General features: G+C 32.3%; 2 protein-coding genes and 1 pseudogene across 3 annotated transcripts; 2 read left to right on the top strand and 1 right to left on the bottom strand.

Moving 5' to 3' along the window:
* Positions 1–4096: 4096 nt before the first annotated feature.
* LOC107471505 (uncharacterized) lies at positions 4097–9612 on the top strand (annotated as a pseudogene).
* A 1357-nt stretch (positions 9613–10969) lies between these two features.
* Positions 10970–15509, top strand: LOC107471535 (uncharacterized). 2 transcript variants are annotated; one of them, XM_016091022.3, is made up of 9 exons: positions 10974–11353; positions 11802–11848; positions 11953–12055; positions 12217–12303; positions 13211–13294; positions 13551–13604; positions 14918–14998; positions 15138–15183; positions 15286–15509. In XM_016091022.3, exons 1-9 carry the CDS (start codon positions 11051–11053, stop codon positions 15351–15353), a joined length of 873 nt encoding a protein of 290 aa, XP_015946508.1. In that variant the 5' UTR covers positions 10974–11050; the 3' UTR covers positions 15354–15509. The 2 variants fall into 2 exon arrangements, with proteins under 2 accessions (XP_015946509.1, XP_015946508.1); XM_016091023.3 differs by lacking the exons at positions 14918–14998; positions 15138–15183; positions 15286–15509 and adding an exon at positions 13725–13749 and having other exon boundaries at positions 10970–11353; positions 13551–13672.
* Positions 15510–15643: 134 nt separating this feature from the next.
* LOC107471440 (uncharacterized) lies at positions 15644–19050 on the bottom strand. The gene is made up of 5 exons (XM_016090901.3): positions 18837–19050; positions 18707–18751; positions 18282–18599; positions 17417–17589; positions 15644–16330 (listed from the first exon to the last, which is right to left on the bottom strand). The coding sequence occupies exons 1-5, from the start codon at positions 19021–19023 to the stop codon at positions 16133–16135; spliced, it is 921 nt and encodes a 306-aa protein (XP_015946387.1). The 5' UTR covers positions 19024–19050; the 3' UTR covers positions 15644–16132.
* Positions 19051–20742: the final 1692 nt, after the last annotated feature.

Here is a 20742-nt window from a genome sequence, read left to right as displayed (position 1 = left end):
TGTCCCCGAGTCCGGTTACCCCATTGCGGTGTGTTTGTAAGTTTTCATTCTTGACCCCAAGCTTGTCGAAGGCTCCTCTGAAGAGGATGTTAGAGTCTGTCCCAATGCCGACGATTATTATTCTAACTAGTCCTGTTCCAATTTTTGCTGAGATGACGAACGGGGCGTCTTTCGTCGAGGTGCTGTGTTAGCAATCCTCGGGGAAGAACGTTATTGCATCGGTGGTGATGATGTTCGGGGCTTGGTTTTTGACCATTAGAACTTTAAGGTCCTTTTTTAACGCTGATTTTGACTTCCCTGGTGTATCATTGCCCGTGATGACGTTCACGACTATGGTCGGGTCAGTTTTTGGGCTTTCCCGGGGGGCTTGTCTTTGCGTCCTTTGCGCTTTGGTGATCCGTCTCTTTAGTGCGTTTCGGTTCTCTGATGATCTTGGCGAAATCGGGGAGCTTGCCATCTCGTATGGCTTGCTCCAGGGCATCCTTTAAATCGAAGCAGTCCTATGTTCTGTGCCCGTATCCTCGGTGGTAGTCGCAATACAGGCTCTTTTTGCCGCTTGCTCTTTCTTTAGCTGTCGAGCCTTTGGGAGGATACCTCGGTCTACTATTTGGTGGTAGATTTCGGTGATGGGTGCTGGCAAAGGAGTGTAAGTTGAGAATTTTCCAACTCTGGGGGGTCGGTTCACACTTGTCGGTTTGGGATGTTCTTTTTGGTTTTTTCTTGGTGGAGGATTGTGGCGAGGTGCTGTGTTGTCGTTCTGCCGTTTATTGGCGACCACGACTTGGCTTACCTCTTCGTCATTTATGTATTTCTTGCCGACGCTTTGAATCTCGTGCATGGTCTAAACTGGCTTGGTGGTGAGGTGCTTCTGGAAGTCCTCGTTCATAAGCCCATTGGTCAGGCAGAGGCTCACGATTGAGTCCGTGAGTCCGTCGACCGTTAGGCATTCGTCGTTGAATCTGTCCAGGTATTTCCTCGTGGATTCGTCTTGTCCTTGGGTGACTCCTAACAAGCTGATGGGATGTTTGGCTTTGGTGATTCTAGTGGTGAACTGGACCATAAATTTCCTCGAGATATCGTGGAAGTTGGTTATGGACCCGTTTGGGAGGACGTTGAACCATTTGATCGCTGGTCCCGCCAGGGTTACTGGGAAGGCTCTGCATCGGACCTCGTCTTCGGCCCCTTCCAGGTTCATCCTGGCCTCGAAGGCCGTGAGGTGTTCCTGAGGATCCTTGGTTCCGTCGTACTTTATATCCGTGGGCTTGTCGAAGCCCTTGGGTAGTTTTGCTCTTAGGATTCTTTCCGTGAAGGGGTGGCTCCCATTATCACGTACTCGTTTCTTGTGCGCTTGGCTTGCCGATGGCGTTGGTCGTCATCTGTGTCGTGTCGATGTCCTGAGTCGCGGGAGACGCTGCGATCGTGCCTTTTGCTGTGTCGCCGCTCAGGTGACCTATCGTGTTTGGTATCGCGATGGGATCGGTTTTTGGAAGTTGCGACTCAGCCTTCGAGGTCCTGCATTCAGAGGTAGAGGTCTTGGATTATCTGGACCGCTTTTTCCCTAGGCCATGGGGGTTCGGACTTCGGGCTGTCAGCGGTGGTTTGGTCATTGCTGGGGTGGGGTTGGTTGGCGAATGGCGCTGGTCACTCTGCGATGGTCGGGTGGGGTAGCCTCCCGACATTCAGGATTTTGTGTGCGTGAGTTACGAGGGCTTGGGGGTTGCTTTTCAGGGTTATCTGCCATTCCGTCGTGATGTTGCAAGTCTCCACAGACGGCACCAATATACTAGAGGGCTCCGGTACAGGTTAAGAGATAGATCGGAAACTTGCGGGTCGGGACGGATGCTAGATTATCTGACTGGAGCAATGTAGGGTGATACCTGCAAAGACACTCCAACGCTCAAGTCAGAATGAATCTAAGAGGTATAAGGTGTGTAGAGTGAATTACGTACCTGAAGAAGTCTGAGGCTCCTTTAATATAGGTGAAGGTAGCTTATCTTATCTTATCTTGTTTGAGTAAGATAAGGGAGGTATTCAAATTTGAATGTTGGTTAGGAGATCTAACAGGCCGATTTTTGGGCCTTCTAGAAGAGGGAAATGATCCGACCCAGGAGTTCGGCTTCGGAGGCATTTTGGGTTTGGGGAATCCGAGGATCGATCCGTAACAAAAGGCATTTGATACACAAAACAAAGATATATGGCGAGATAGAGTCTTCTTAACGAATATCTTTAAAAGGAGTAAATTTATCAAATTCCTCCCCATTCTATAGGATTTGCATCATTGTCATAGAAATACAAGACATAATAAGATTGGTAACATGAATAGGGAGACTAGCGTCATCAAGAGTCTCATACACAAAACTTCACATAATTTTGCCATAAGTCTTTTCTAAATCTATTTTAATAGTCATTCATCTTTTTCGGCCCCATCTTTCTTATGAATGCATTAATTTCAATTCTATTTTTTCACATGCCGTTTAAATATAAGTACTTTTGTAAAATATTTTTAACATTTTAGTTTTTATTATATACTTTTTTTTCTACAATAATTTAACATTAATAAATTTTTTAATATATAAATATGTTATTTAAAAAAATTGTATGATTGATTAAACATATTTTTGTTTGTCAAAAAACACGCATATTTTTAACAAGTTCAAGAATCAAAACACACATTTTTTTATTTTTCGGGTTTCTATGAAATACATGTTTTGTAGACTTAAAAAATATGTTTCTTAATCGTATAATTTTTTTTATTAAATAACATAATCAATATTACAAGGTATACTTGAAACCGGTTGTATATAAATAGACTAGATAAAAGATATTAAAGATGACAATGAAAGTGTTTAAAGTGCCTTCACGTTATCTCCAAAATGACAGTTTGAGGTACCTGTAAGGGACACTGATACCTAAGCCAGTAAAAATTTAAGTTGATTTATGTGAGGATTGAGTTGAGAAAATACCTGACTTTCTTGGAATTTTTATAGGAAGAGATTATAACTTAGTTATTTGAATTGATGATTTTGTCTAAAGTGAATGTGCGGTTTCTTCTCTTGTTGCATTGAAAGTTATCTCACGTCACGTGATTATTAGTATTAAATTTGGGTGTAACACAAAGATATTTGAGTGTATTATTTAAAAATTTTCGGTGTATATGTGATGATAAGTTCTACATAATTCAAAACTCTTCTTCTCCCTCATCCTCATCTTTTGCTGCTTCTTCTCCTTCTTTTTCATCATCATCATCTTCTTTTTTTTTCTTATTCATTTTTTTCTTATTTTACTCTTTTAATAAGAATAAAAAAAATCAAACAAAGAAGGAAAAAAATACATAATATTGCAAAATTATTTGAAAGATGATGAACTTACATTCATTCAATTAAAAGAAAGAAAGAAATAAGGAAAAGAAGAAGAAGAAAAATACAGCATTAGACAAAATATTTTTCTGTATTTACAGCAAATGAGTGTAACATGAAGTTATTTGGATGTAACACGAAGATATTTGAGTGTATTATTTAAGAATTTTTGGTGTATGTGCACTGATAAGTTCTGCATAATTCAAAACTCTTTCTCTTTCTCTTTCTCATCTTCTACTGCTTCTTCTTTTTTTCATCATCATCACTATTTTCTTTTTATTTTACCTTCTCAAATTTCTTCTTGTTTTATTCTTTTAACAAGAATAAAAACAAAAAAATCAAACAAAAAAAGAAGAAATACATAATGCTGCAAAATTACTTGGAAAAAAAAGAATTTGCATTCATTCAACTAAAAAAAAATATATAAAAAAAAGAAAAAATGTAGCATTAAAGAAAATATTTTTCTATATTTACAATAAATTTTGGTATAACACGAAGATATTTAGGTGTAACACAAAAATATTCGAGTGTATTATTTAAGAATTTTTTGTATATGTATAGGGATAAATTTTACATTATTCAAAACTTTTTCTATTTCTCTTTTTCATATTCTACTGCATTTTTTTATCTTCTTATTTTATATCATCATAATTCTTTAAAAAAAATAAAAAAAATATATAATGTTATAAAATCAATAGAAAGACTACTTCCTCTTCGAATTTTTCCATTTATCACTTTACCAATTCCTTCCAATCTGAATAGCGAGATCCATTGAGATGGGACCTTCACGAAAGTTGAAAATTCCACATTCGTCCCTAAAATCTCCGAATTCATTTTCAAAACCTCCCCTCCCGCCACCCCACCATTGAAGGAGGGAAAAGATGGAGTTCCAAACATGCTTCAATTTTCTTTTCATCTTTTAATATTCTCCATTCTCCACTTTCTTCGCATGCTGTAATAACAACACAAACCCCAAGAGCTTCAAACTCCACACACACATTCACACACTCCATTTTTCAGAGTGCTAAGTTCAACTTCCAAACACACACCAACCATGGCAATTGAGCTTGATTCTCATCAAGAGCTGAACCACGGTGCCGGTACCAAGGTCAACGCAACTTCACAGAAAGCGAAGCGTACAAAAGCGCCGGGAATTCGTGTTGTTGGGAGCAGAATCTACGACTCTGCAAATGGCATAACTTGCCATCAGGTACATCTTTTCTAGCTATAATTTTTCATCCCTCAACAGCGAAGAAGCTCAAATCTGAAGGTGTATACTGTGTAATGTGTTAGAGAATTTGTGTACTGAAACTTTGCGAAGTGGTTTATTTTATTAGCTGGGATTTAATCGTTTAATTTGTAAGACTTAAAATAAATAAATAAAGATAACAGATCTTATATGCAACTTGCTAGTCTGTTTCAATGTCTTATAATGGGAGTTAGATGTTGGTGGTTCACTCAGAACTCCAAAATAATTACAATAAAAGTAATAAATAAATACATAAGAAGAATAAGAAGAAATTGTCTGTTGACTTTTTTTTGGTTATTTAATGTTAATTTTGCAATGTTGATAGTGCCGGCAAAAGACAAGGGACTTTGCTGCTATGTGCAAGAATTTGAGAAAGGGAAAGCCTTGTGTCATCAAGTTTTGCCACAAGTGCCTCTTAAACAGGTTAGCTTCAGTGAACCAAAAAAACACATAAATTAGGAGTACAAATAGAGAGGTAGAGTAATGGATATCTTTGGTTGTGTTAAATTAGATATGGAGAGAAGGCAGAAGATGTGATGCAACAAGAAGAATGGATCTGTCCCAAGTGCAAGGGTTCTTGCAATTGCAGTCTCTGCAGGCAAGTAGTTTTTGTCTTCAAGTTTTCCTTCTGTTTTTGTGTTTTTACTGTTTCACTGATATTGAATGAGGAGTGATCTTGTAGGAAAAAGCGTGGCGAACAACCCACCGGCCAGATGGTGAAGGTGGCCAAGGCATCTGGCTATAATTCTGTATCTGATATGCTTAGAGTGAATACTCCTGAAACTTTGGAAGTCCTCAAGCTCAAAACTAATGTTTCTCCTAAAAAGAATTCTGCTTTGAAAAAGGTTTAATCATTTTTCTTTCTGCCCTTTATACCACCTATCATATATTTGGCAAAAAAATAGAGAGAACTAAAGTCACGTATTTGTGCTGGTTGATGATATGACAGGATGCTGTGATTAATGGGGTACTTGTAAGCAATGTTGTTACTAATACAAAGGCAATTGCATCAGACAAGGTTAGCAGATGAGTTATGTTATGTGTATCAATTTGACATAAGATAATGTGTCGACTCGCAAGTTATTCACCATTATACAAGATTTTAATGAGCATGCGTTCTATTAAGATCTTGCTTAATGGTGGATGCGTTGTGCTTCGGGATGTGTCGTATGACAAATGAGTACAAACGCATATCTCTTGGCAGATAGGTTTTACCTTTTGAATTTGCTTGGTGTTCATGTTTGTTACTTCTTGCAGGAGCTTGTAATTGATATATCAGGTGAACCTGAAAAGGAAAATTCATTGGATGGAAACAAAGCTTCAAAGCTCAACTCTCTCAAAGCTCAGAAGACATCACCTGAGAAGTCTAGGAAGATGAAGCGTGAAGGATTAAAGGAAATATCTAATGGCAAAACCATTGATGATGCTGGCAAAAAAAGGAGCTCAAAAAGGCTTAAAGTCTGTCATGAAGCTAACGGTGGCATCAAGGGTTTCAATGATGTGTCTGCAAAGGAAATCAAAGTAAATGCGAATAAAGGCATCATTCATGACAAAAAAGATGTGAAAGAGAAAAAACATGAATCTAAAAAGGAAATGAAGGTAGATATCAATCACAGCTTAAGTTGTGGAGAGAAGAATTGCCCTGAGGTGAGGGGTGCACATGATTTCTTCCCTCCTAGCACTTTGGCTTCAAATAATGTGTCCTTCAATCATAATCAACCTAAAGCAAAAGAAGATATGCATGCAAAAGTCTTGAAAGGAGCTGCAGTGACTGCCTATGATCATAATGCTGTCAATTCCCAAGCTGAAGGGATAGCAAAGGCTCCAAAGGATGGAGCATATGCTTTCAACAAGAAGATAGAAAAGATTCAGGTTGAAGTTCTTTTGCCAGCTGGTGACGAGTTAAAGGATATATCAGACGTTGAGTTCCAACCTGAAGATGTTGGCAATGCCTTGCAGTTTTTAGAGTTTTGTCGATCATTTCGAAAGGTATACTATTATGTTATATGTCAGTAAAGACTAAAGACAAAGCATGTGGTTTTTATGTCGAGTTTCTCTTAAATCTTTGTTACTGTTGCCTGATGTAGTTGGCTAGCTGAAAATGTATTACTGGTAAATTGTTTTAATGCTTTATATCATAGTCCAACTTTGAGAAATATTTTCTGTTAATTAATATCATGCAATTCAAAAATCAAATGTGATATTTACTTTTAAGTTGATCATTTAATTAGTGATCACATTTTCCTTCCTTGTAATACTTTAAATTCTACATACAATGGTGTTACCATTGCAGAAATAACACTTATTTTTACAGTGTAGCTGCACTCATTCAATGTTGCTTTTCGAGTTTCAGCTGTTTTTCATATTTCTTCTTGTTTATTATTAGGTCCTTGATGTCAAGAAAGGAGAAGCTGAAGCAATATTACGAGAATTAGTGCGAAAGCAAAATCTGCGGCGGACACAGAACACCTTGGTTGTTCAGTTCCATATTAGATTGCTGACTCTGATACTAGTTGATTCAGGAGTGGAAATAATTCATGGTTAAAAGCTCTGGAGGATTTAATCTCTGAATCCAAGCTTGCACTTGAAGGGTTTCCATTGGATTGCTTCAAGGAAGGAATTGGTGGATATCATGAATTAGATTTATCCAAAAAGCTCAGTTTATTGAATTTTCTGTGTGATGAAGCTTTATGCACAGAGTAAGCAACTCAGTTTAATTGGAAATTTTTTCAAAGAGCCTAATGATCCTTATGGTTCATTCTCTTAATAGTTTTCTACTTTTACTCGCTTTGTTTCTAGTCTTCATTTTGCTTAAAGTGGTTTGAAACATAATGTGCAGGAAACTGAGGAGTTATATTGATGAGCAAAATGTAAGATTTGCTGAAGAAAAGAAAGAAGCAAAATCTAAGATTGCTGCAGCTAAGGAAAAGGTAACTAACTACTTGAAACTTGATTGTTATATGTTCTTTGTATCTGGATGAGTGCTTCTATTACTTTGTGTATACGAATTAATATATGCTTCAACAGGAAAAAGGACTAAAGCAGAAGTTACAAGATAAGCTGGCTAATGCTATTGTGAAAGACGGTGCTCTCCTTTCAATTGCTGAGCATCAAGCTATTATGTCAAAGATAAAAAGTCAAGCAGCTGAAGCTCATGCTGAAGTGATTGAGGCAATGGGCCTAATTCCGAAAGGTTTGTTCTTACATATTAGAGTTCACACTCATCAAACTATATAGCACAAGCTACAATTTTGGCCTCAAAGATTTAGTATTGATGTAATGGCCTACGAAAACAGAAATGAAGCTTAGCCCCTTAAATATTATCTGAGTCTACAAAATGCACTTTTTTTAATATAAATGACAAACAACTGATGCATTCAATTCACTTTTTGTGAGAATATTTGGATAATAATTTAATCGATATATAAAAAAAGTGAAATTCAACCTCTATACTCCTTTTTCATTTTTATTTTGAATTTTTGGTCATTGTGTAAAAGTATTGCAAAAAAAGTGCATGTAGTGTAAAATCACAATATAAAAAGTGAAAAAATATCTTATTTTTCTATACATAATGGCACTTAGAGTATGTTTCTCTATATTTAGTACATGGGTCAAAATAATAATTTACTCAACTGTGATTACCTTTCTTTTTTTTTATTATTTTTTTGTTAGTTCTTGTTGTAGTGGTTGATTTTTTTCTTTAATAACCTTTTCATTTTTTAACAGGCAAACAACATTCTGATGCAATGAGAATAGAGCCTGTGTTTTCAGATGGTAATCAGACATTTTGGAAACTAGAAAGTTATAATGGTGACTATGCTCTTTTGTTACAAGGTAATGCAATGAATCAGCCCTTTTTTTCATTCTTTATTGTGGTGAATTCCATTATGAGTTGAGCTCTACTGCTCTAGCAAGTTTTCTAAAAGAAAGCAAAAACACAGATATCAAAATGGACAACGAAACTGGTGTGACATCCGATGAAAGATGGTTTGTCTATGGTTCTGAGAAGAAGGATGAGATTGATAAGTACATTACCTCAAGGTGAACACTTTTTATTGATCCAGATAGGTTGTTCTTGTGCTTTTTGTTTTGGTACTTCACATTGAAGAATTATCTGCACCTTATATTAGTGAACATGTTTATGAATGCAACAAGTTTTTTTAGTAACATTGCAATCTTATCTACCCTAATATTGATGCTCAAATAATGTAACTATTCAAGTTCTTAATAATAAAATGCATAAGAACAAACATTTCATTTACATGAAGAACTAACCTTCATTTGCATGAAAAATAAACATCTGCATGCATATAAAACTTTCACTGCATACCTTTCATCCATTGATGACTCCATCAATGGTCCAATATCATGCCTTCAATACCAAAAATGGGTAATGAGCTTTGTCTAATTTTAATAATTTAAATTTAAAAATTGATAATTCTAATTCATTGAAAATTTAATTTTAATAATTAATTTAACCTTTTGTTTAGATCGTTGTTTATATTGTTTAACATTTATATTGTTCACTTATACTTTTTTATATTCAAAATTTGTAAAACAATGCAGTATATATATACAAATACATAATAGTTAGTTGATAGTTAATTTTTAGTACGTATGTTAATAGTGTTTAGATACTTTAAGACTCTTAAAAGTTGGTGATAGTTGATGTTAGAAATTAATACCAATTTCTTGTATTCATTGAAGCAGGAAGCTAAGAGGATAACGAAGGTTTCTTCCGTAGCTGGGTCCGTATTTTTGTAATGAATTGAGCGACTAAAAATGTTTCATTGTAATTACAATTTAATAGATTAATTTGAGGTAGGGTTAGTGTCTATAGGACCATAACCCTTGTGGCCTTATCTATGTATTCTGTAGGGATCACTGGGGCAAATGCAGATACACTTTATTGGAAAGTGAATTGTCTCCAACAATCAACATTTTAAAATAGTTGAATCTAGTTCGTTGTGTTTTCATAGAATCTCATATCTTAATGCATGTTTTGAGGATGATATTCAAAAGATGGATGTGGAATCCTTGGTGGGGAAAATTAAACTTGATCCTTAATTCAATATTTAATCTGATAAAACAGAAGATAATTTAGTTTTTAATAAGAGTTTTATGGATTGTATCAGTACTTTTAAAAGTTAACAAGTTTTACCGTTTTTTTTGGTGACTATGATTTCTACTTGATTTAATCGAAAAAAAAAAGTAATACCCAAAAAACATGAAGTTATTTATTACCCAATCGATGATGATAATAGATAAATTTACAAATGAAATATAGTCATAAAAATCTGTATTCTATTTTTAACCAAAGCCAAACATATTACTCCTAGAAAAGAAAATATTGTTTCTACTGAACACACTCTGTCTTGAGGGTAAGAAATAATTTTTTTTTTCTATTCACTTGTTTTTATTTATTTGTTTATTGAATAATTGTATAAAGTGATGATTTCCTAAAATTGATTTATATTTTATAACGTCAAGTTCATTTATTAAAAGTGTCTTTTTCTTATCATTTTATACAACTTTTTTTATTTAATAAAATTAGGTGATTAAATTTTTTTTAAATAAGTCTCACTTATGATATTTTTTTCATTGTCATCCTCTTCTTTTTTAATATATTTTTTTTTATTTGTTCTCCCTTTTCTTTTTGCTCTTAATCTTCTTTTATCATCATCATCGTCTTCTCATTCTTATATATATATATATAAAGTAAAAATATTAAATACGACAATTTTAATGCACAACACAAATATTTTGTTGTCGAGTACATTGATATTCAGCTAACAAAAGTAACATAGCACATAAAATTTATACTATATCAATAAATTTGTATTAATGTAAACATTTGTGTACTCTTCAACAAAAATTTCTATATTAAAAAAGCACAAAAAAACAATGATCTTTCAGAATAAAGCGTAAGAGGTGGATGGTATGTTTCTGTGCGATTATATGGAATATTTGACAAGAAAGAAATAAAAGGATCTTTTAGAATAAGGGTGGAGGGGTTGAAGATGTTGTTCAACAGTCCTTCATAAGCTATAAAGAGTAGCTAGGTGTGAATCCTTTCTGTTGTTGATAGTATTGCCGAAGGTGACAGAAGGTATCAATTAGTGCTACATTAGTTTATGTTAGTCTGTCAACCTAGTTGGTTTTCTGTTGTCTTGTGCTCCACTTATTGTGTTGAGTTTTTATTTAAAAAAAAGGCACAAAAAAAAAATAATGACTAAAAATTATAAAAATACCCATACATATAATATCATCACTCATTCGTTTTTATTTTTAAAATTAAATTTATATATATCCAAACAAAAAAATATATTATTATTATTTTCTGAAAGATAACGAGGACACGTGATCCAAATTTTGGCGGTTGAGGAGCAACGACCACTTTTTCTCTAAGATTCCGTAGGCTCAAAATTCACAAACAAATCCGAAAATGAGAATAGCAAGTGGAGCCACGGTGTGCTCCGGGCACCGCTCCCCCTCACTTCCGTACTCAACTCGGTCACGACCCGCTTCGACTCAATCGCAACTCATATGGCGTAGGAGAAATAGTAGTCGCACCAATGGAAGTGCTAAGGTTTTCTTGAAAGTCAATGAGAGAAAGTTAGTGTTGCTGAGTCCTCTCAGAGCCGCTGAATCTGATTCTTCGACCACACAAACTGCTTTGTCAGTTGAAATTCCCAATAACAATTACAATAAAACCCTCGTTTCGGACGATGGCTTCTCCCTTTCTAAGGTCTCTTTCTATTCGCTATCAGAAGTTTATGCAAATTTAAGCACTAATTTAGAATACAAGTCGGTCTGTGCTTTTATTTTCTGTCTTAGTTTCAAGAATTTTTGTTTTTATAATTCTGCTAAGAAAATGGTGTGGAAATAGTGAAAATAATTAGTGAGTTTGGTTTATATTTTTATTTTCTATTTTTATTTTAATGTTTTGCTTCTGTGATTTTGTAAAGAAAATAGCATATGAAAACATAAAATACTGCAAATAGAAAAAAAAACCTAAGGTGTTATTTAAGTTTGTTTATTTATTATTTATTATTCCAGTGATTGTTGATGCAATTTGAGTCATTACTAGTTCATGGAAATCTAGCACTAATTTGGGAATAGAAATCCTATAGTACGGGCTAACTAACCAGTATTTTGCAATTACTTGCGTTATTCATGTAGTTTAATTGTTGCAGGTTTCATTTGGAGTGGTTGGTCTAGGTGTTGGACTCTCCCTCTTGTTGTATGTTCTATTTTAATTTTACTTTCTCAAATTCTTCGTTGAAATTGCATCATGTATGAAGTGCTTTGATTCTTATATTAGTCTTTTGGTTTTGAATTTTACAGCTATGGTTTTGGAGCATATTTTAATGTTCTACCTGGATCTGAATGGTCTGCTATAATGTTAACGTATGGCTTCCCACTTGCAATTATTGGCATGGCACTTAAGGTGATAAAAGTCTTATAAATTTGATTAGTGTTGTATGATGGACATTCATGATAACTAAACTGTATAAAAGATAATCATGCTGAGAGTCCCACATCCTAATGTTCTTTGAAGATTATTTATTTTCTTCTTACTTTCACAATTGGACATTTTTTTTGCTACAGTATGCAGAACTCAAACCAGTTCCATGCCTCACATATTCTGATGCTCAAAGCTTGAGTGAAAAATGTGCAACTCCAATTCTTAAACAGGTACTCTCAATATTATTTATTGCTATGTAATCTTCCTTGTCATATATGTTTCTATTCTTTTCAGGTTATTGTAACTGGGAAAATATACTCTTTATATTTCTGATTCATGTGATTGTCTGCTGATTCCATTAGTACAACAACAATAATTTTTCGTATCCCACTATAACGGACGACTAGCTATAGTATCCTATTGTAAACGATTATAGACTAACCATTACATTGATTCCATTTAATTTTTGTATTCCTAACTCTGCCCTCGCAACTGATTTACCCGAGAGCAATCAAGATTATGTGATTGAAGAAAGCAAATAAATTGATATTTAGGTTTTGGTCATTTATATATCAGTTTAAATTTCTAATTTGGAATTCTTTCTTTATTAAATTCTGTAGTTCCTTAGGTACTTTCATTTCAATTTAAATTGTCAACGGTTATCATCAAGTTAATTAGCTAACATAGAAAACACATTTACATGCATTAGCTAGCAAAATGATCAATTTGAGAATTTATGATTTAACTCAAGTCAACTTGTTTATTAATTGTGCCTGTTAGGTCTGACATTGTTTTTATATTTGACCAGAATTCATATGGGAAACCCAATCTTTGTAATACAGAGTTGATTAACTTACATCCGTGATACATGTCAAAAATTGATAATACCTACACAAATATTGTGCATCTGTTAAGGAAATTCAGGTTATTAAAGAAATCGTAAATTTTAAGAAATCATGATCAAATCCTACATTGTTTTCAAATTAATATTGTCATTTCATTTTCATCTATTAAGTAATTTACTGGTATACTCAATGTTTCTCTAGTCATTCATACGTACTCATTGCAAGTTTATCACAATCTAGATGATTTAAAATATTATATTAATGTGCTGTTAACCTTCTTGTGCCGTCTTAGGTAAAGAGCGATGTCACTAGATTTCGTTATGGGGATGAACAACATTTGGACGAGGCATTGAAACGGATATTCCAATATGGTCAAGTATGTTATTTTAATTAGTGTGTTATCTTTTTGTACATAATCTTTTCTTCGATTTCATATTTGACAGAATAGAAAGTAGATTTTTACTTTTCCTCCATGTATTTGAAATGGATATAAATCAATACTTGATCTAGGAAAACTTTTGACATCATTAGCTAATAATGAGCTTTTTCACCCATTTCTCTTTCTTTCTGCTTGTGCAACCTGAGGTATTTTTGTTCAGTTTTGAGATAATTTTATTTGTTTTATTTATCAGGGAGGCGGAATACCAAGAAGGAGCGCACCCGTTCTACAAATGATCCGTGAAGAAGTATGCATTTCAATTTTCGTTAATGCAATATCAGTACTATCATTTAAGTTTACTTTTGCATTTTTCTCGTCTGACTTACTAAATGGTGCAAAATTTTCAAAAGAGGAAATAACAATGCAGGTCTCATTGAACTGCTTTAAATATTCTGATTTTTCTGTTATATTCTCGTTCTATTACTATTTATATAATTTTAAGATTATATATTATTTGAATGCTTTCAATGTCATGGACTCTGACCACAATTTAAGTAATCGGATATCAGAGTATTGAAGGAAGCCAGGTAGGAAAGAAAGATAAAAGGAAAAAGAATAAAATAGAGAAAAAATATGTCGTTCTTTAATTTGAGGCAAGTGCATTTGTGAATTGTGATTTGATGAACATGCATGCTATATATTGTTGTCTTTGCAGTTTTTCTGTTGTCCTACAATTGTTCTGCTGTTTTTAATATTCTTATTATTCTGTTGTTTTTCTAATCTTCACACACCTAAAAAGATCAAGGAGAAGTTATTTCCTATATATATATATATATATATAGTGTGAGGCTCAGAGTAAAATACTCTTCCCTGCAAAATTTCTCACTTCTCACCTAACAAAACCCTAGTATCCCCCTCCCCATTTAAAATTGAAAGGAAATAGTTTATTTTCATTTCTTTGATGCCGATCAGAGATGCTGCCTAAGTAGCAATCTAGAGCTGATTTAGCAAAGAAGCAGAAGATCGTAGATGACAAAACCTTCGGTCTCAAGAACAAGGACAAGATTAATAATTACATACAAATGAGAAGAACAAAACGTATTGAAAATGTTAAAACGAATGTTTTAAAAGATTCTTCTATATTTTACATCTAGTTGGGTTTATTATTCATCATCATATATTATATTATTTTGTTTCTCATATAAATCCAATATGTATATATATTAAGATAAAAATATTTCGTAGACAACTTGTTAATAATTAAAATAATGCTAATTAGAATGTTTTATTTGCATGATACAATTTATTCAGTTTTCCTAGGAATTAATATCTTGCTTGCAACCATCTGAATTACAAATGTGCTCAATACCTGTGTTGTCTTTGAGCACTTTGAGTTGCACCTAACACCATTTTTCTTGCCCCAATCTTTGTAGGTTCTTTGCAATTCATTTCTGAATTAACTCTAAGTGTATTAAAATTGGCCTATAGAAAAGTCTATTTCACTCCACGTCTATATGAGTTGATTGTAACTCCTTAATACAACTCAATTTTGATTTAAAGATGATTGGTATTGTGCTATCTTTTCCACACGTCATTCATTCTTTTTTTTATGACTTATAGGTCACTGATGATGGTAAATACAGTTTGGTGTTGGTTTTTGAGGCCAAGGCTCTACAGTTGTCAGATTTTGAACAGAGACAGGTATAAAAAATTGACTGAATCTCTTTTCAAATGTAATGTGCATTTCTTATTGTCTACAGTTCTAAGATATTATAAAATCTGGATTTTTAATACTGAGTACATGTGCTAATTCTTCCTCATTCTTCCAACATTTGTTTAGGCTAAATTTGCATCATTTTTCGGGCCAGGAATTACAGCTGAAGTTGGTGAGTATTATAGTTCAGAAAACTAAGTTTATTTGCCAATATTTACTAATTAAAAACCAAGGAACATAAATGAGTACATTCTGACATAATATCTGGATGCAGGTAAGGGTGAAAAAGATTTATACGAGGTTCGTCTTATCTCTAATACAGACCCCAAATCATCTTCATGAAGATCTTGATCTTTATTCTACTCTTCTATCTTATTTGTTTTAGATAAATCACAAGACTTGTGTCCTTTGAATGGTGTAAAAGTATTAGATTCAAATGTATTCAATCATTGTAAATTATTTTAACATATATTCATAAGAAAAGAATTGCAATTCAAAGATGAGCATAGCCCATGTGATAGATTATTAATAGTCAGTGACAACTGGCTCCATGTTATAGCTAGCCATGTGATTAGTTAGAGTTAGTTACATTTACTTTTATGTGAAACCAAACCAATCCACCAGCAACCGCAAATTTTTAGGTTCAATTCCTACTAGTTGCATATCAGTTGGACTGTTTCTCAAGCAAGTAGTCTATCTTATTTTTGTTCAAGAATAAAATCTTACTAATTGTCTAGTTCATCTTCGACATTATATTTAGATTTAATGAAATATGATGAATTTAAAAAATATGTTTATAAATATATGATTATTTTATAATATATTAATATTTTATCGATTTAGATTTAGTTTTTTAACCCTGTTCACAACAGAGTGAAGTCAATCTATATAAACTTCTTATTAAGTAGAAGGAGTGGGGTAAAAGAAGATACTAACAGACTTCAAAATATACAAATCATCACTTGTTTGCATTCGCACAGAAAATCCTGAAAAAAATATACCACCATGGTAATAAGTTGCGAAAATTGCGGAAGAAAGTGGGAGAACAAAGAAATTATTGGCATCTCATCATCCTAATGTAGTTGCCACTTATTCTTTTAAGATATTTTCAAACTCTTTCTTTAGCAACCTTTAAAATGCAAGAAAGATGTAGTATTCTTTCTGCGTCTTTCATTATTCTCTCTATGCCTCTTATTATGCTTCATCCATGAAAAACACCCACTTCGCCTGCAAAGTTGCACATCTCTCTTCATATACTCATTCTTTCTTCTTTCCGATTCTTTTATTGCTTCCCATGTTTCTTTACCTTGCATTTCTACCTGCACGTGCAGTTGTATTATACACATTAATTACAGGTTTGGTATCAGGTCTCTCTCTATATATATTTGGTATTCTTTGTCATCGTTTAATCAACCTTTTTGAATCAAGTATTATTTTGGTATATAATAAGTTTGATAGTTTAATTCAAGTTATTATATGCAATAGTACTTTATAATTATACTATTTGTAAATTGTAATTAATAAAATGTTTATAAACCTCTAACTCCCAATTAAAATTCAATTGTTAGACGGACCAAACTAAGATTTAATACTGATAAAATAAGTGAATGTACTGAACACAAAAGGTTTACATACTCCAAAATCGTTTCTCTGTCTTTATGAGTCACATTTTTAATTTATTTATCATTTTACAATTATATTTTACAAAATAATATATAAGTCATCGATTATGATGTTATGTGACCTATTTTAACTTTACTTTATATTAACTTACTTTTTCATATCATGTTAGTTAACACGTATAATTTATATGGATGTTATTAAGTACTTATATCATTATATGGTTTTGTGGGATCCTATAATCTGGGGTACAATCTTGCGTGTTTTATGTTTTAGTATTACCTTTCTGAATCCTGCATAAAATCTTAATTATTTTTGCTACCAAAAGAATGAAGGATGAAGTCGACTTATCCCTATCAAACTTTAGTACTACTACTTTTGATGTCAAGAGGGTCTTATTTTAACTATGTACATACATTAAAAAAAAATATTAAATCATTTTATTTTAGGTGAATTAAATTAATTATATATTACTATTTCTATTAAATAAATCTTTTTTTAGATGACTTTTTTTGTTTAACAAAAATATACATGCATTCAAATCAAATACTATATTTTGGTGTTTAATACATATTTTATATGAATGACTAATTTTTAAGGACAAAAGTAGTGGACATAAGACACCACAATGTTTTGGACCACTTGTCCCTTCACTTGATGGAGTTCATTAATAATGAAAAGAAGAATGAAATCTATGCCTACCATACTAGATTGGTGATCTTAATTGATATATAAAAATAGATTCTGGTGATGACTAACTTATTTGAAACCAAAATAACACATACCTCTTCTTTAGATTTGGTTATGACAATTGAATTAGGTGAATCTTCATAGTATGGCTTTGTTGATCTCTCCAGAATGCATGATGTTAGAGCACTATTGCCACTGCTTGTACTAAGATAAGGAGGTGTATTTTGAGTACCATCAGTCTCTATTGTCATTTCCTCTTTCTCTATTTCTGTATAAATAATAAATAATCATAATAAAGTAAATTATTCTGCTATTACTGAATTATAATGGATAAATTGTTATTTTTTTATCGGATTAGTCTTCGATTATAATCAAATTATATTGGATGGATCATGTACGTGAAAATATAGGTCAAATAGAAGAGCCACATTATGGTAATAGGAAAATATTATCACATTCTTAGAAAAATTTACATTAAAAACATTTTTTAATAGATTTTTAACATAAAAGTACTAAACAATAAAAATAACAACAAACAACGACTAGAAAGTCTTGTTTCATTATCTAAGATCAGTTACATGAGTTAAACGATATCATTAATCGAACCTTATCTATATTATATGAAATTGTTTACATAAAGATCTCTTCAAATTACTTCAAGTGTAAAATTAATATACTCAACAAAAAAAATCTAATTTTCAAAAGATATTAAAATTAACTGTATTATGTGTATACAAAAAATCAGTCACCCATATACAAATAGTTATTTTGGTGTACACAAAACATTTTTTACTAAAATGATACAATTCTAGAAAAGAATTATATTAAAAGCTGTCAAATGATAAATGTTGTTGAATAAAGATTTTAAAGAAATGACTTGTTTTGAACTGTGTCAGTGTCACCAAGTAAAAGTAAAAATACTATAAAGAACTTGTTTCCAATAAATGTATATATGTGAACCTGGATTTGGAAACTGAAGAGCTACATCATCATCATCTTCTTCTTCTTGTATATTACTGTAGATTGAAGGCTTTGTTTGGATATGTCTTGAAGAATAAACTAGAGGATCAGACACTACTCTAATAGTAGTGTTTAGTGTTGATGATGGTTTTCTGAATGATCTTCCACTAAGAGATTTTGCTGATAAGCATTCCATTGGTACCTCCCCTGAAATTGGGTTGCATATATATTTCTCTGCTTCACTCCACTTTGAATTCAATGCAAACCCATCTGGGGATAAGCATTCCGAGCTACTTCTACAGTACCTTGTTTGCAATGCTGCAATGAAGGACCACCATTATGCAATTTATTTTTTTGGAAGAATTTTCAACAAAATATTGTAAAATACTAAACCTGAAGGTCACGGGTTCAAGTCGTGGAATCACCTTTAAGAGCGGTATTGAAAGAATAAGTTGAAGGATCTATTTCATCTGAAACAACAATATATTTGGAAGTAATAAAGATTAGGAACTTGAATTGAATTAAAATAAATCAAAGGATGGTTCTAAATACTACCTTTAAATGAGTATCCAGGTGAGGAAGCAGTGCTAGAAATGATTGTGTTTGATCTAAAAGACCTTGTTGTTGTTGTTGTTATGTCTTCTCTAATGTTTCTTATATATGATGCTGAGTACCTTCTAGGCTTGGTGTTATTGAACTCAGAATCATCTTGTTTTCTGGAACTGTAGGGTGAGGCTTGCATTTCAACTGTGTAGAATTGAATTGAATTGAATTTTTGTTCTAAGGTTATGTGTATGGTTTTATTTGCAGAGGTTTGATACTTTGATGAATAAAGAGGCTATGATTATTTCAGGGGAAGAATAATAAATAGGTGGTATGTGTTAATAAGGCTAAGAGTGCCTAAGTAGATATATTGGTCTTTTTCACCTCAGATATGCCTCTGTCTACAACTATTTTTGTTGTTTACAGTAAAGATCTTATTCTTACAAATATAATTTAATTTTGATGCAATGATTTAAAAAAATAATGTACCTCAGATATGACTTTTTAATTGATACGCATGGATGAGTTTACAAAACAATAATGTACCTTAAAAAAATTGTTGAGAGTAGTTGTTAATAAAATTTCATTATCTAATGAAGATTCGGTTGTTGGTTTTATTTAAGGAAATTCAGCTTCAGATGTGCGAACACTGGAGTTAGATGTCTTATTTTTTGAAAAATATAGATAGACAATGAAAATACTAAACAATATGAACAATAGATATATCAAACGTTCAATTCATTAGGTGTGCGGATGGTTATCCTAATATTAAGATTTAGATGAATAATTTGGGAGTGTAGTGCGTTTTTATTTTATTGAGTCCCGTTAGGGAGCCAATCGCTTATTTATATAATGTGTACAATGGGTTATATGAGTTACAAAATGAACATCACCCATAATATTCAGAATAACCATTCGGTACTATGGATAATAAACATATCATGTCTTAAAACTACTCATCCCAAAAGCTTAAAGCTGATTTTGGGATTTACTAAAGATCGAACTCTTTACCTTTAGAATCTAAAACTCAATTTTAGAATCTATTGTTCACAAAAGCCATTTTCTATCTAGCAAAGTCCTTTGTTTTTAGAGTTGAAAGTTGAAACGGACTCGATTTAAGGTTTTCAAGTTGTCTGTAGTTGTTGTAAGAACTTAGAATACAAATATAATGGTTAATAAGTTGGCAAAACTATAAAAACAAATGTTTTATTTGGTATATTTTTTCGTTTATCAATAATTCTTTTAATAAAATCTCTTTATTGATCAAATAACAAATAGTGTGCTAATTTATTTTAGTTTGTAAAAATTATATTATATAGGCGTACATTTATAGACTTATGCTCCAATTGCTTGTATCAAGCAAGGACAGATATTGTCGTTAGAATTTGTGGCAAGATGAAAATGAGAGGCTGACATTTATGTGAATTGTGAACATACCCTCTCTTATCTTTTTTTTTTCCTTAATATAATTCATTTATTTATTTAAACTAAGGGACAAAAGTTGGTAGTGGTCTTACCTTACAATCATATTATGCGAATTGTGAAATTTTAAATTTATTTCACTTGTTCAAACGGAAGTCACACCAGCTCACCAAATCATTGATTTTTTTTGCTGTGAAATACTTACTCTTGGTAACTAATCCAGGAAAGGATTAATTATTTGGTTCATGTAGTCTTACAGAATTTATTATAAGAATTTAACTTGATGCAGTGTCAATGTGTATTTAATAATATAACGTTATATTAGTAAAAATAATTATCTTTTACATTAACTGTGTGAATAATCATTTAAGAAAATAATTATGATTATACAATTGTATAAGATATTTTATAATAGTTAACATAATTTAAATTAAATTTTTTATCTAATATAAAAATTTAATTACTAATTTTTAAAGAAAAAGAAATCATAAATAGC

Source organism: Arachis duranensis, chromosome 10 (assembly GCF_000817695.3).
Source record: "Arachis duranensis cultivar V14167 chromosome 10, aradu.V14167.gnm2.J7QH, whole genome shotgun sequence".
NCBI classification, from domain to species: domain Eukaryota; kingdom Viridiplantae; phylum Streptophyta; class Magnoliopsida; order Fabales; family Fabaceae; genus Arachis; species Arachis duranensis.
This window is presented reverse-complemented; position numbering and strand designations above follow the sequence as displayed.